The sequence below is a fragment of the Ambystoma mexicanum genome, chromosome 11 (genome assembly GCF_040938575.1).
Source record: "Ambystoma mexicanum isolate Mex_15411 chromosome 11, UKY_AmexF1_1, whole genome shotgun sequence".
NCBI classification, from domain to species: Eukaryota; Metazoa; Chordata; class Amphibia; order Caudata; family Ambystomatidae; genus Ambystoma; species Ambystoma mexicanum.
Genome location: NC_090934.1, coordinates 1,455,656,004 through 1,455,670,977, shown reverse-complemented (window position 1 = coordinate 1,455,670,977; position 14,974 = coordinate 1,455,656,004). Strand labels below are relative to the sequence as shown.

The 14,974-nt window shown below is 51.4% G+C and overlaps 1 protein-coding gene across 2 annotated transcripts in view; it reads right to left on the bottom strand.

Annotated features, from left to right (window-relative positions):
- Window positions 1–2,854, bottom strand: part of CLN6 (CLN6 transmembrane ER protein) — a 70,623-nt gene extending 67,769 nt beyond the window's left edge. For both annotated transcript variants that reach the window (XM_069625117.1, XM_069625118.1), the window contains exon 1: window positions 1,925–2,854. In XM_069625117.1, coding sequence (XP_069481218.1) covers window positions 1,925–1,992 — 68 coding nt within the window. In that variant the 5' untranslated portion in view covers window positions 1,993–2,854. The remainder of the gene's footprint in view (window positions 1–1,924) is intronic.
- Between the last annotated feature and the right edge of the window lie 12,120 nt (window positions 2,855–14,974).

The following is a 14,974-nucleotide window of genomic DNA, read 5'->3' as shown; positions in this document are numbered from 1 at the left end:
TAGTGACTTTTAGGCTGAACAAATAAATAGCAACTGAACTGGTGTAAAGACACATCTGGACTTGAGGGGTCACACTTATTGGGTGGGTGCTGCGCGAACATGAAAGCTTGCATAGGGGTAGCCTACACACACATATATATATATATATATATATGTTTCCCGTGGGTTTTTATTCAGTACTAACGAAAGATACTGGAGTGAGGGGGGGCGGGGGGATGTCACAATACACCACCACTGTGCTACTCAGTGTGCATTCCCACACCACGAGTGCACTGCTCTGTGTGCATTCCCACACGACCAGTGCACTGCTCGGTATGCATTCCCACAACACTGGAGTACTGCTCAGTGTGCATTCCCACACCACCAGTGTACTTCTCGGTGTGCATTGCCAAACCACCAGTGTGCAACTCAGTGTGCACGAGAAGTTTTGTTCTACGGCTTTCCTTTTATTTATTTATTTCAAATATATAAAGATTACGCCAATAGCCTGTACCTGGGCATGCCCGAACGACTTCTAAAAAAACTACAACGCATACAAAATGCGGCAGCCAAACTCCTCCTCAAGCTACCCACAAGAGAACACATCACACCCGCGCTAAAAATACTACACTGGCTACCATTAAAACAGCGAATAAAGTTCAAGTCCATGTGCATCACGCACAGAGCAATACACAAACAAGGCGCAGAATTCCTAAGCGATAAACTACGCCTACATCAACCAACAAGAACACTGAGATCAAACACTGATATCCGCCTGGAACCAAAACCCTATAACAGAAGGAAACTCAGAGGATCCTCTTTCTCTCACCAGGCACCGAAAACCTGGAATGACTTATCAAAGGATATACGGAACACAAGAAACCACCTACAATTCAGGAAACTGCTCAAATCCTGGCTCTTCACAGCGTAACCACAACAGCGACGCACTAGAATGCCCACCCCGTTAAACAACGATGAAAAAAAAACACCAACCTCGGTCTCTCCCAAAAAAAGAAATGACCCCACGACAGACCCTAAGATATGATGGGAAATAGCCACAAAAGGAGGTCACCATAGACTGATCACATACTCAGACTGAGAAGAAAGCCCTTAAACGACACACCGACTGCCTCCCGGTCGTACCATATCCAAACCCCCAGCAGACACATTTAGACAGAAGTTTGTAAGAGGAGACCACAACACCTGCTCCAACGCCCAAGGAGGAGAATAGACACCCAACCCACACTAATCAATCCATCAGAATTAGAACACCTACAGAGCTTGCTAGAATAGAACGCCGAGCGCATCGCACCAACTAAACCCCAACCCACAACACACACTCCACCAGAATTAGAACACTTACAGAGCGCGTTAGAACACAGGGAGCGCCTGATACAAACCTAAAACCCTGCCAGGCGTAACCCCTTTGCCCATCCTGATGAGACTGGTAGGATTGGCGAGCGCCACACTCGGAAGAGTTCTGAATGTTAGCATGTTAAACCTCATATAACCCACTAACAAAAAATTCAGCATCTCTGCAGACTTAACTCATTCAAAAATCTCACACAACCATCTCTCGCACAACAACCCGCACGCACTTCACAACACCGCAACAACACCTAAGCCGCACCAACAGCACCACGAGGACTGACATCGCTCCCATATGCGCTCCAAAGCTCAGCACCCGGTGTATACCGAGTTCAAGCTGCTAACAGAATACCACTACTCTCACTATCCTACTCCCTCTTCACCTCACTAACCCATCCCACCTTCTCGTTTGCAGATCCGCCAGAGCGCCTGGGGATCAACTCCGTTGGTGACGGTGCGCGGTACAAATACCTTTAACATTTAACATAAAGCGTACTACGCCCATGGGCATCAAGGCGCTGTAGAGAGGACATCTGCACGCGCGCACACACACACACACACGATAGGAAAAACAAACCTGTTCTGGTAGAGGGAACCCTGCTGGGCGGAGGCCAGGTAATGCCTGTTGCGCACGGAGCCCTGCATCGCCCCCTGTGGCGCCCCCTGCTGGCAGTGGTCCCTGGGCACGACGCTTCTCCTGCGCTGCAGCGCCGCTGCACCTGCCCTTCGCCGCTCCTGTGCTGAAGTACTTCGGCCAGCAGACCTGCCTCTCGCGAGCCGATGTGGGTGGGGCTCGTCCTCGCACGATGTGCACAGTCAGCCGGGGCAGATGCCCTGCCCTCGCCCACCCGGCTCCTGTGCCTCGTGCTGGTGTCCAAATCCCGTGCCAGTGCCCTGCCCACGGGCACAATGCTGCACACAGCTTCGGTGCTGGCTGGAGAATCCCGCGAGGACAATCTGGTGCACACCACTCTTGTGATCTGTGGAGAAGCATCTACTGTGCACAGTGCACACAGATCACATGATCTGCGCTGGCATCCAGTGGGCCCGCCTCTTGTGCTCAGTGCTGGTACCCACCTCCCGTCTGCACAGCTTTGCAGTCATTGGGGGGTATCCAGCTGCCGTGCACACAATTATTGTGAACACAACAGTTGTGATCAGTGCAAGCATCCAGCCCCTGGGGCCACTGTCCTCGTGCACACACCTCTTGTGCACAGAGCTGTTGCAATGAGTGCCAATGTGCACCTTGGCTTGCAGATGCCCGGCGCACAGCTCTTGTGCTGATCACAGACGCTGCTCCTCCGCACACAGCCTGTGTGAGCAGGGACAGGTGTGCAGCTTTGCAGCACTTATTTGGCGTGCTGCTGCGTGTGAGTGCCCAGCCCCTGTGATGAGTGCACGTGCCCAGGTCATGTGAACTCTGCTGGCACCCCTCATGTCCTACACAGTTCCCTCTTGCCACCTTCACTTCTGCATGTGGGACCGTCCTGCCCGGGCTGCTGGCACCGCCCCTTCATGGACATGGGTGGGCAGAGAGGAGGCGCAGGGGATAGGTTAAAAGAAGCACGCGCTGGCTGCTGATTGGCTCCCACGGGCCATATGCAGGGCCAGGGAGGCATGTCTGGTCGGCCATGCTGTGTGTGGCACCGCTGGGAACAGGAAGCCGGAGGCCGAGGTTTCCAGACGTGAAAAGAAGAATGTGACACAGTCAAGTTCATTGTCAGACAATATGGATGGCCACTATAAAATAACTTCCACCCCTGCTGTAATGTCTGCTGTTATCTATGTTGAGGATACACTAAAACCCTTTGAACTCAAAATCTCATCTAGGTAGTGCACATGTAGGCAAACCCAGCTGTGTGAGCTGTGGACTGAGTCACAGCTACATACTGGGAAACGTGGCTCATTTTCATTCTGGCACGCCATACTCTTCCCCGTCACAGTCCTTCTCTGTGGTGAGTCGCCCAAATGCGAGGGATCTCACAGAAACAGCTTGCCACCTGGTTTACCTGAATGCTGACATCAAGGCGTGTCCAGGGTCGCACCTGTGTTTATTCTGCATTTACAAACGTGTGCTCATAAAAATCGAGTGATTGCCCAAGATCACAGGGCTTCACTGTAATCAGTCCACTACTACTGGCGATTTACTTTTCTCCCTCTGGGCTTCAAGGTCCACAGAGAAATAAGTACTCCTTTAGCCAGAGGCTTTGCTAAGTTGCAGTGGGGGCGGGGTGGGGGGGGCTAAAAGCACTATAGCCACAGGTATTTTTGTTGTAGCCCCGGATAGAAGCTCAGGGGCTACAAACAAAAGCCTATAGCTTGCCCCGAATCCCACCATTCCCGACATAAGCATAGCCCCAGATCTTTTTCAGACCTAACAACACCCCTTCCTTGGGGTGAGTTATCTGTGCCTGTTGTGTCCTGACCTAACACACCTGTCACCTGTCACGCGCAGAAATATTACATTGCGCGCCAGCAAGCACCAAACAACCTGTCGACATTCACTGTACCACCAGTAAACAGTATGGCCGTTTGGGAAACACCTCTCCTTCTTTATCCTGCTTCCTAGTTAATGCCCGCTCCCTGGTGGCCCACACCCAGGGTTGGTATAATTTTATAACTTTTGTTGTTGAAACCTGGCTTCGTGAGCATTCTGCTCCCTCAGTACTTCAACCACTGCCTCCCAATTACAATATTCTACATTGCGACCGCCCCTCTAATTCTCCTGGTGGAGGTGTCCCCATGATTCACAAGTCTTCCTTTTGAATCAGTATTTTGCCCACTAAGCACAACCTAAAGATGGAGGCTCTCCTAATCTGTTTGACTCTCTCTGCCTCCATCGCCCTCCGGGATATGACCGTTCCTTCTGTGAAGAATTTCCTTCCTGCACATCTGAATTACAGCTAAAATATACCCACTTACCTATTTTAGGTGATTCTAATCTCCCTGACAATGAGGCTGATGATCAGCGACTACTCAATTCTCCTTAGGCCTAGCCCAATGTGTGCTAGATCCTACGCATCAGCTGGGCAATACCCCAGATCTTATCTTTGCACCTAAGACTCTTATCTCAGTGTTTCCTATCCGACCACCATATCGTACAATTCTCTGTTTACCTGCCAGCCTTTCCTCTTAAGGCCAAGTAAGAGGGGATCTGGAGACACAAATGGCATTTGGTGCCCCCCTCCCCCAAGATCTGTGTATGGTAAAGGAGGCCTGGTATCACAAGTATAACACTTACAAAAAAGTTACCCATTTTAAAACCTTTATTAGATTCTTGGTTGTTTGGAAAAACTCCTGCTTTGCCCTATAGCTATGATGGGAGTAGTGTCTACCATCAAATAATAAAGATGACACAGTCCTAGTCAGTCTATGTCAAATCAAAATGGCCTATACTAAAAAAGAATGTCTGCCCTATCTCTTATACAAAAAGTGTGCAAAGGGAAATATGTATGCAAAGAAAAGTCAGTGTTCTAACATAAAGGATCAATGTGGCTGAGTCAGCTCTCCTCCATACGTTGGACATCACGGAGTAAGGTGGCCCCCGTAAACAGGAAGATATACTCTGGCTCAGATTATTAAAAAAGGCAGTTCAAAACGTGGGTCAGGGCCCGATTGGCCTTCCACGTTAAAGTCACTTATCCCTGCTTTCCAAAAGTTCTTTCACAGTTCAAAGAAAGTTCAAGTAGGTCTCCCTCAGTTGGGCTCGGACCTTTCAACCAAAAAGTACTTGATTCAGCGTAGATCTCCCTCAGCCGGGCTCAGACCTCGCAATCAGAGCACTTGCAGGTTTCACTTCCCCAAGCTTCATTCACATTCTTTAGGGGTTCCCTTCCCCTAATTTATTTCATGTTGCTGGGCTCAGACCTTTCACTGATGTGGAAGACTTTTGAATATGCAAGGCTTTTACCATATACTTCTGCAGGACCACTTCGACTTTCACTTTAGTTTTCCCTTAATGTTATTTGTCACAATGGCCCTCATTACGACCCTTGCGGAAATTGACTGACCGGACCGCAACAGCGTAAATAGCGTTTCCGCCATTGCACGAAGGAGCAAAGTGCGGCTAATTACGACCCATCGGGCACGAGCATTACGCCATGGCGGAATCCGAAAGGCTGCGATGGCGGAAATGACCCCAAAACGGCCCTTACCGCCGCCGTACGCTGCACCAGGTGCAATACCGCCACCCATCTTAGCGGTCACCGTAATGAGCGGGCACCGTAATGAGCGGGCACCGCAAATTACGGGCACCGTAAATATACGGAAACGGAAGTAAAAGCATGTGGCCGGAACGGGAAACAGCACGCCGCACAACTATAAAATCCGAATCCCAACACAACCATTAAAAATCCGACCCTGACACACATCCCAACCCGTTAGCAACCCCAGTTCAAAAAATAAATATGGGAAAGGTAGCCAAGAAAGCGTGTGATCGCAAGCGGCAGGTCCACTTCTCCCGAGAGGAACTGACCGTGCTGACCGAGACCCTGCAGGAAAATGCCGCCGTCGTCTTCTCCAGTCAAATGACCAGGACGGCCCTTGCCAACAAGAAGGCCATATGGGCCCTTGTGGCACAGCGCGTAAGTGCGGTGGGGACAACACCCCGCACGCCACAGCAATGTCGCAAGCGGTGGGACGACCTGCGGATCCGCGTACGCAGCATACTTTCTGCGAACAGGAACATCGCCACAGCTACCGGGGGGGGATCAGAGTCGCCCATCAAGTTGACCCCCTGGGAGGAGATCTGCGCCTCCACCATAGGAATGGAGAGCATAGAGGGAGTCGGAGGGATGGAGAAAGGAGTGCCGACATCCGGAGAATCAGGTAGGTTTGCCAAGAGAAACAATGCGAAATCCACAAACCACGAACATGTGCAGTACCATGTGACCCCATAGTGCAATACATACTTTGCCCTGACAGCGCCCTCTAAAAGTCAGAATGAATAAACAAATTAATCAAGATGCCATAAACAACCCCTACATGTGCAGCATGCACCCCCTAACTGCAGGCAGCCAAATGAATGCATCCTCAATCCACACGAAAATGAGACCACCTCCAAGGCCCAGTCCCATATCAGCCTCATGTACCACCCCAATGCATTTGACACGTTGCCATTCCAAATCCGACAGACCCATAACTAACGCTCGCCCCTCTTTACTCCACCACAGGGTCCGATACCAACGACGAGCTGCAGGACACCCCTACCAGCACGCCTGCAAAGAGGGCCAGGACCAACGTCCCAAGAGCCTCCACCTCAGGTGCAAGGATCAAGACACGGCAGCAGCAGGAATCAAGTGCCAGCACACTGGAGGGGACTGCAACAGGCACCCCAGCAGCCAGCAAGTCCACAACCCCAGCACCACAGGTCCCCCCAAAGAACGTATCTGATGGCACTGCCTCTGGTGGTAGCAGCACCATAGGTGACACAGCTGTCATGCCAGCATGCTCCGACACGGAAAACAGTGCTGGCGACGTAGGTACCATCCATGACCTTTCCCAATCCCCCTGCATGTTCCATCCCCTACACCATGACGAAACCACGCAGGGGCACCCTGAAGACGACGACTGGCCAACCCCCACAAGTCCTGTGCCAAGGCAACATGTGTTGAGCAGCCCCCCTGTCACACCACCGCAAATGTCCATGGCCCAGCAGAGGCAACAGTCCCTCGACCTGCTGATCGAGCAACAGCAGGAAGCGTCCACGCTACTCAAGGACCATGCAAATGAATGCGGGGGTTCCAGGGCAGCCATGGAAACATCCACCGAGACACTCAGGGCACAAATAGAGAAAAGTAGTGAGAGCCTCAGGGGAGAAATGGAGAGAAGCACCGAGAGCCTGAGAGCACAAATGGAGAGAAGCACCGAGAGCCTGAGGGGGGAACTGCATGCGACGTCCAAAGACGTTTGTGCTGAACTTGCTGCTGTGCGCCGTGTGCTCTCGGAGCTCTCACAAACCCTCAGAGACATGCATGGACGCGAGCAGGCAGAGACGTCATCCGTGGCAAGTTCCGTCCAGGGCAGCCCCCAACGCAGATCTGGCAGGAACCTGCGCTCCACGGGCAGGGGTGCCCCTGATACCCGTAGAGGGGGCTTGCAATAGCGTCTACCCACGGGCAGCATGCATATCTGGACACTGGTGTTGGGGGGGGAGGAAGTAGGGTGGAGGGGGTGTGTTGGGCTTCACTGGGTGGCGGGTCCATAGGGTGTATGAATCAAATCACATTAACAATACAGCACTTCATTATCATCCAATGACATGTGTGGACATTGATATTTGCGTACGAGGCCTTCATAGGCGTACAGTCCACTATGTGCCTGTACTACACACACACAGTGCCACAGGTCCCCTTTCCGTGTAATAGGCACCATGCGTGGTTGCTAGAAGCATGCATCTATGATGCTCTGTCGGATTGCACGTGCATCCTGTGCCTCATGGACTCCCTGGCGTCCCTCCACATCCCCACCCTCATCATCATCATCTTCAGGTGCATGCAGTACAGCGTCAGGGGGCATGGGCACATTCCTACGTATGCACATGTTGTGCAGCATGACACATGCCATGACCATCTTAGAAACCCTCTCATGGCTGTACATGAGTGCCCCGCCAGACCTGCTGAGGCTGCGGAAACGAGCCTTCAGTAGGCCGAATGCCTGTTCAATGACCACACGGCTACGTGAGTGGGCATGGTTGTAGTCCTCCTCATGCTGGTTCTGTGGGTTCCGGATTGGTGTAAGGAGCCATCTCTTCAGTGGATACCCGGCATCACCTGTATGGGACGAATAAAGGGTGTCAGTGGAATGATAGTGCTAAGTAGCCCCCCCCCCCTCCTGCAAGGTCATTGACGCATCAAATGGGCCACGATGTCATGCATGGAATGAGACTCACCGAGTAGCCAGGATCTGTGCCCTGCGTGTCGCTCCATGTAGCGTGGTATTCTTGTGTTCCTCAGGACCATAGAATCATGGGTAGATCCTGGAAATCTGGCACAACAATGCGTAAAGATCTTGTTGGAGTCACACACCATTTGCACATTGATTGAATGAAATTGTTTCCGGTTGCGGTACTGGACCTCCATGGCATGTGGGACAACCAATTCAACATGGGTGCAGTCGATGGCACCAATGCAACCCGGGATGCCGCCAAGTGCATGGAATCCCACCTTTGCGTTGGTAATCTCCTGGTACGTGCGTGGTAGTGTGATGTGGTCGTCGGCGTGCTTCAGGAGGGCATCGTGCACTTGGGAGAGTGTCCGTGAGAACAGTGGCTGTGAAATGCCATGCAACTGTCCCACTGTGTGCTGGTAGGTGCCTGTGGCCAGGAAGTGGAGTACAGACACCACCTTCAGTAGGGGTGGGATGGCGGTTGGGCTATCTATCATGCTCACGAGGTCAGCATGTGTCATGTCCACAATGGCGATTATGGTGTCCCGGTCCAAACGGTAGAGGGTGTGGATCTGCTCAGCAGTGAGGTTGAACGGATCAGCTCGGAGGCGTGGGATTGCGGGCCGCCTGCGTGGTGGTAGTGGCAGTGCTTGTGGGCCTTGCTGACCCTGCCTTGCCCTCCTCCTCCTCCTTCTCCTCCGTCTCCCCTGTGCGCCCGGTTGTTGTACCTGTTGTTGTTCGTCGTCTTCTTGTAGTTGTAGCACTTGCAGTGCTATCTGGTGCCCCAGGCCCAACATCGCTAGTCCTGCCGGTAGCATTTTGGAGTGGGAGTGGTTGTGGGAGGGGTTTGGGTCTGCTATATATGTGCTGTCGGCCTGTATGGCCTCCACCTGTGCTGATTGAATGAATCTGTGGCAGATGCAATCCCTTCTGGCCGAGCACGTCCCGCACGTAAGGCTGCATTTGGCCGCATGGCATCTTGGGATTGGAATCATGTATCAAATCCCGATGGCAGTGTGATGTACTTTGACTGATTTTCATGCTATGCTCCCATTGTTACACATGCTATGATTGCAGCCGCTTACATACCTGTGAAGAGTCAGTGGTATGTAGGGCTCGATCGATGGCCGACCCTCATGCAGCACAGTATCGTACTTCACCGACGGGCGTGGCGTCCCATTTGTGATTGCAGCCAGTTAGCATTATGACACACAGCCGCACTACATTGATGTAATTGTGAATGCAAGCGTTCACAGAAGCCTTTTCGACGTAATGTTGCAAGTGAGGAATTCGAAGGCCAGGATTTTTGGTTGCGAAGTAGCGGTGAGGAGACGCCCACAGGTCTGCCTGGAAATGTAACGTTCTATTGTTGAATGTCCTTGCGACAGGGCCCATAACGAGCAAGCAATGAATGACATGAATTGAATGGGATGCGCAATAGCGTAGTGGACGATAAGGCAGGACGTTCCCAAGTCCATCTAGCTTCACGACACTACAGATCCGGCCAGGAGCACAGTGGTTTTTGCAGACTGCATTACGCACAGACGCGATGGAAGTTTCACATATTATGTGAGTGAATGTTCATGCGTTTTCATTGCGGGATGAGGGAATGATGAATGGATGCATGGACAGATGATTCCATTTAGGGTCTGCCATGTACATGTGTTTTTTGATTCAATCCCCTTCCCCTGCGCTATGTGATGCAAGGCTGCCATAGTGGGACTTACGTCTATCTGCCCTTGTCGGATCCTCCCTGTCTCGACGCGCCTTCATACACTTGTGTCTAGGCACGTTACTAATCCCATGTCATGGGTTCTATCTTGACGGACGCATGCACAGTAACCGACGTTGCCAATGGTGTATTAACCTCGATTGGTTTCGTTATGTATCGATACTGATTTAGGGGTGTGTATATTCCTTTGGAGTGGGCTAGCATGCATATGGGTGTGGATTTGGTGTGTTGAATGAAGATAGTGATGCATCATGTGTCATGTAGTGCAATCGGTTAATTTGTGTTTCATTTTGGTGACAGGTATCTCCTGCCCTATTGCAGATGCCATCTGTACGCCACTCCTCCAGATGGTTTTTACTCTCGACACCTGCAGCTTCGGGTGAATCAGTGGAGCAGCATTACGATCTTATGGGACGATCGCCAATGGGCCACATGCCCTTACGCTGTTCTGGTGGCTAGGTGCAACATTTCGGCCTTTCAGCTGGACTAGTGCCTGCCTCATGGGACGGACCTGCGGTTCTTGCCGCTTCCATGTTGCCTTTTGGAACGTTGATGTTGGCCCTGTGTGCCATGATGGTACAGGGCGTCACACAAGTGGAAGCTGGTCAATTATTGCAGATGCAGCCCTCGGTGATGATGGATGTTTTGGTGTTATTTTACAAATTGCTGTGAGGCCTTTGTCATTTGGATGTGCATTTAAATTGTATTCCGATATTTGGCGTGTTGCGTTATTCTTTGCAGGTGATGTGGCGATTTTCGATTTGTGGCGGTATGTATTGCGAGATGATCTGCATTGTGTTCCGCCTTCTGAGTTGAGTTGTGTGGTACAGTACTGGCCGCTTTTGCCTACGTAGCACAGTGTGGTCACGGATAGGGGCTGCCATTGTGACTGTTTACATGATGTGCTGTTCAGGGGCGGGGGATTGGCTTTTGGCCGACTGGTGCCTGTCAGCCAGGTCGATTGATGGTATGATGGGATGTTCAGAATGTGGCTGGTCACAGGTGCCTGTGTTTGCGTGCGTTTGTTGGAGGGGGACTGGGGTCATGTCCATTGGAATAGCTTCTGTATTCATGCCATCTGTGCCCTGCAGCTCCCATCGGCCCCTCTTGGGATGTGCCTGGCTGCTCAGTCACTCTGCCAACTTGTGTGGTACATGCTTCTGCTGATGGTTGGTTTGTTTACTGGCAAGAGTACAGGTCTGGTGCAATCCCCCTCAGGATGCTGTTTTGGATGTTGCCTTGCGCTGGTGGCAAGCGATGGGGGACTACTGTTGTTTTGTGTCATGTGTTCTTGATTTCCATTTTGATGTCTTGTACCTTCACATGCCTGTGCTGCATCAGTACGGCTATGGTGAAATGCCGTACATGGATGCCCACTCACGGGGCGCTTCGAACACCTGCATGCATTTCTACGTTGGCATGCATGGGTGAATTGTAGATTTCACTGGTTGCATGGTGTGAGTACATTGCGCCTGCCAGGAGTTGTGCAATGTGGCCAGGGAGTGGAGTACAGGCACTCAGTGGGCCATTTACGGTTGGTTCACGATGCCGTATTTCTAGCCATGGCGGAATGGTCCATTCCGCCATGCCTGATGGCGTTAGGTACATGTCCGCTAGGGTCGGAATTGCCGTACCGTTGCACCATGGTGGTGTTTGCGGTTTGGCATGGTGCGCGCGCGCGTGCTTAGTGCAGTTAGCGTTGGCGTTCACTACGGTGTCGCTAATGGCTTCGTACTTTGCGGTGACGGGTCATAGTCGCACCGAGCGCTTTTCGATGGCGGTATTGCATTTCCGCCATCGTTTTCCCCTTTCCGCCAGGGTCGTAATGAGGGCCAATGTCTCTTGGTATTGGTAGTTTTATATCTCAATCAGAAAAGTTCAAAGAAATCTTCCTCTTCTATCAATCACCTTTTAACTTCCCCTTTAATCAGGGGTAATCTTGTCCATTGCGCATTTCAGAGTTTGTTCAATTTGCAGCTTTATAACAAGACGTCAAACATTTCGCAGAGACTTTCGAGTGGGCTATTTCCTTTCGCCGGACCACTGCGGTACTCTGTATCACTGGCTTGACAGTTATCTTTATCTCACAAGTTCATCACTGGTTTTCTTTCTTTTGAGTCTCATCAGTGTGTGCGCAACCTTCAATTGTGTGATAGACTGTTGTGGCTTCAATCTTTTCTTGCACAAACCGGCCATTAATTTCTTTCACCCTGCTCGCCATTTCCATCTTGGCTCTGCAGGTTAGTTCAGGCCACCTGGCCTCCTAATTTACCCACTTTCTTGATTTGGTGCCTGCCCCCAGACCCTCCCCTGCCCTGGATGACCCACTGTGCCCCCGGTCTCACTTCCCCATTGCATGCCTCCAACCCGCCTCCCATCCCACCCCCCCTGCTCTGATTGGTCCTTCATCATTAGTCGCCTTAGCCTGGAGCCTCGGTTCTTCCACCCTGCTTGCCATTTCCATCTTGGTGCCGCAAGTGTGCTCAGGCCTCCTGGCCACCTAATTTGACCCACTTTCTTGATTTGGTGCCACCCCCCAGCCCCTACCCTGCCCTGGATGCCCCACTGTGTACCCGGTCTCACTTCTCCATTGCTTGCCTGCAACCCGCCTCCCATCCCGCGCCCCTGCCCTGATTGGCTAATCCACTCATTTAACAGTCCCTCCCAGGGCAACCCTCTGCCTGTCGCAGCCCCTGCGGTTAAGGGCCCCAAGGCAAAGGGTGGCTCGAACAGAGGTGGCTCCAGAAAGTGTCTGCAGGTGTCAGCAGGGGAAACCAGTGGCCAGCTGTCAACCAGCAATGGCTAGGACTAGTACAGTAGGAGTGGCCTGGGGGGAGTAGACCATTACTCTACCCTGGAAACCCAGCCACTTAGCATACTTACCTACACCTGTACAATACTGCGACTACATTCCTCTGCCTCCCTCTCTCCCACTATACAGGACTCTCAAATCTAGCTGTGTTTAGCCTTGTACTCAAATTGCATTGCTACAAGTAGGCCTCTCTCCCACTATACAGGGTTCGCAAATATAGCTGTGTTTAGTCTTGCTCACAAATTGCATTATTAGTTAGCTGTGTTTAGTATGCTCATCATACGCTGATACCAGCTACAGTAGGTAACTTAGGCCCATCGCTACAGGATTCTCAATTCTAGACCCAGACAAATAAGCAATTCTCACAGCCTACAGTACGTATTGCTCACACCACTAGCATGGACACAGGCCGCAGGCACGGCCAAACATCCATGCACAATAGAACACGTCTACGGCTAAGCACATCCGGCCTAGTTTCACACATAGCCGCCCAGATTGAAACACCTGACGTACCACAACATCTCCGCCATTAGCATGCAGCGACCACCACCCAGTCTAGCTGGCCTCACATAGACTCTCTCAACAACAGCTCTCTATCTCTAACCTCAAGAGCATCCACCCACGTATCTGACCACTACTCGGCTGCTTAGTCGAGCTTTGCCAGCCACCCAAGTCTTAAAATGGCAAACATACACACACGCATCTAAGCTAAACCCCTAGAATCTGTAACCACACCGACTACGGTCACCAAGGGCGTTCCAACCAAGGACAAAGCGCATTGAGGCCACACAAGTGGGGAAATAGCGCTATATAAATAACAAAATGCAATACAATAAAATACAATACTAACTCACCGGTTGTGTGCATTCATTTCTTGTCTTTGCAGCTTTGATTCACAAGTCAGGGTTGATACCACAGGCTTGGCCTCGCCTCCCCAACTCTGTCATTCACCCTGTAGGGTTGCTGGTGTCCTTGAAATAAAATGCAGGTTTCTTCTTGTCTGAGATTTGGCTTTCTCAGCGTCTCCTTTACGGTTTCCCAAAGGCAACGACCTTCAGGGAACTTCAGGATATTCCTACCCCTCACTCTGGTCCCTCGATCGGTCGTCCTGCTTGCATGGGTTTGCCTTCGCCCTGAAAGATCTGCTCATTCTCATGTCTCACCTTGCTCTGAGTGTGTCTCTATGTTACCCCTTTTTGTGGGGGAGCGAATGGGTATCAGATGTATGTGATTAAGGTCAAATGCCTGACGTTGCCTGACCTGATTAACGTGACATGTCCAATGAGATATGTAAGGATTAGCCTCTTTACTCTCAGTCTCCCACTTCCTCGGCCCAGTGTTTATGTAAAAAGGGAGGGGGAGTTGGGACGTTGGAAAATTCTAAAAAATAGGATGTGATATGGGCACAGGAAAGGAGGGGATACCGCGTCCCACCATATGTTGCCTAACCCCCACTTCCCGAAGATCCCCCACCAAGGTGATCCTCCCACAGACCCCAGGGTCTGGATCCAAAATCGATGGCCATGCCATGGCCACCTGAGAAAGAGATCCCCGGGTACTAGCAAGTGAGATACCCTTTGGTTTCTCACAGTACTCATATTGAGGCTGGCTGTGCCAATTTAGATTCATGCACTTCAGCCGCCCTGACCCAGGTATTCACCAATGTGGCTGCCCGTCTGGCTCCGAAAAAACATTCTAAACATGAGAATTATCCCTCTGAGCCGTGTGCCATGGCCACAGGCCCCAGAACACAAAAACCACCCGATCTAGTGATGGGGGATATGGGTCACTTGACTCACTTATGTCCCTTTGGGACCTATAAACACAGGGGCCCTGGCTGGACTCTATCCTGGCACCTTTGGCACCAGGCTCATATAGAGATGTGAGCAGGAACACTTTATTTCAGTGCAGGAGTGCTTTTACTTTGCTTCAGTGCAGGAGTGCTTTTATTTTACAAGAACTTTCCAGGAGCTGAAAGCCTTTATTCCAGAGAAAATCCTCATGTGCTGACTCATCAGGTGTGTCTCCCTAGGCCTGGTCTTCATGTGCTGACTCATCAGGTGTGGCAGGGTGTGGCAGGCAGGCTAAACCTGGTGGCCGTGGATTCAGAAGCTCAGCTATATAAGCTGCTCCATCCTTAAGGCCGGTGCTTCGCGTTCCTGTGCACTCACGTGCAACGTGACGCTCACCGCCACTTG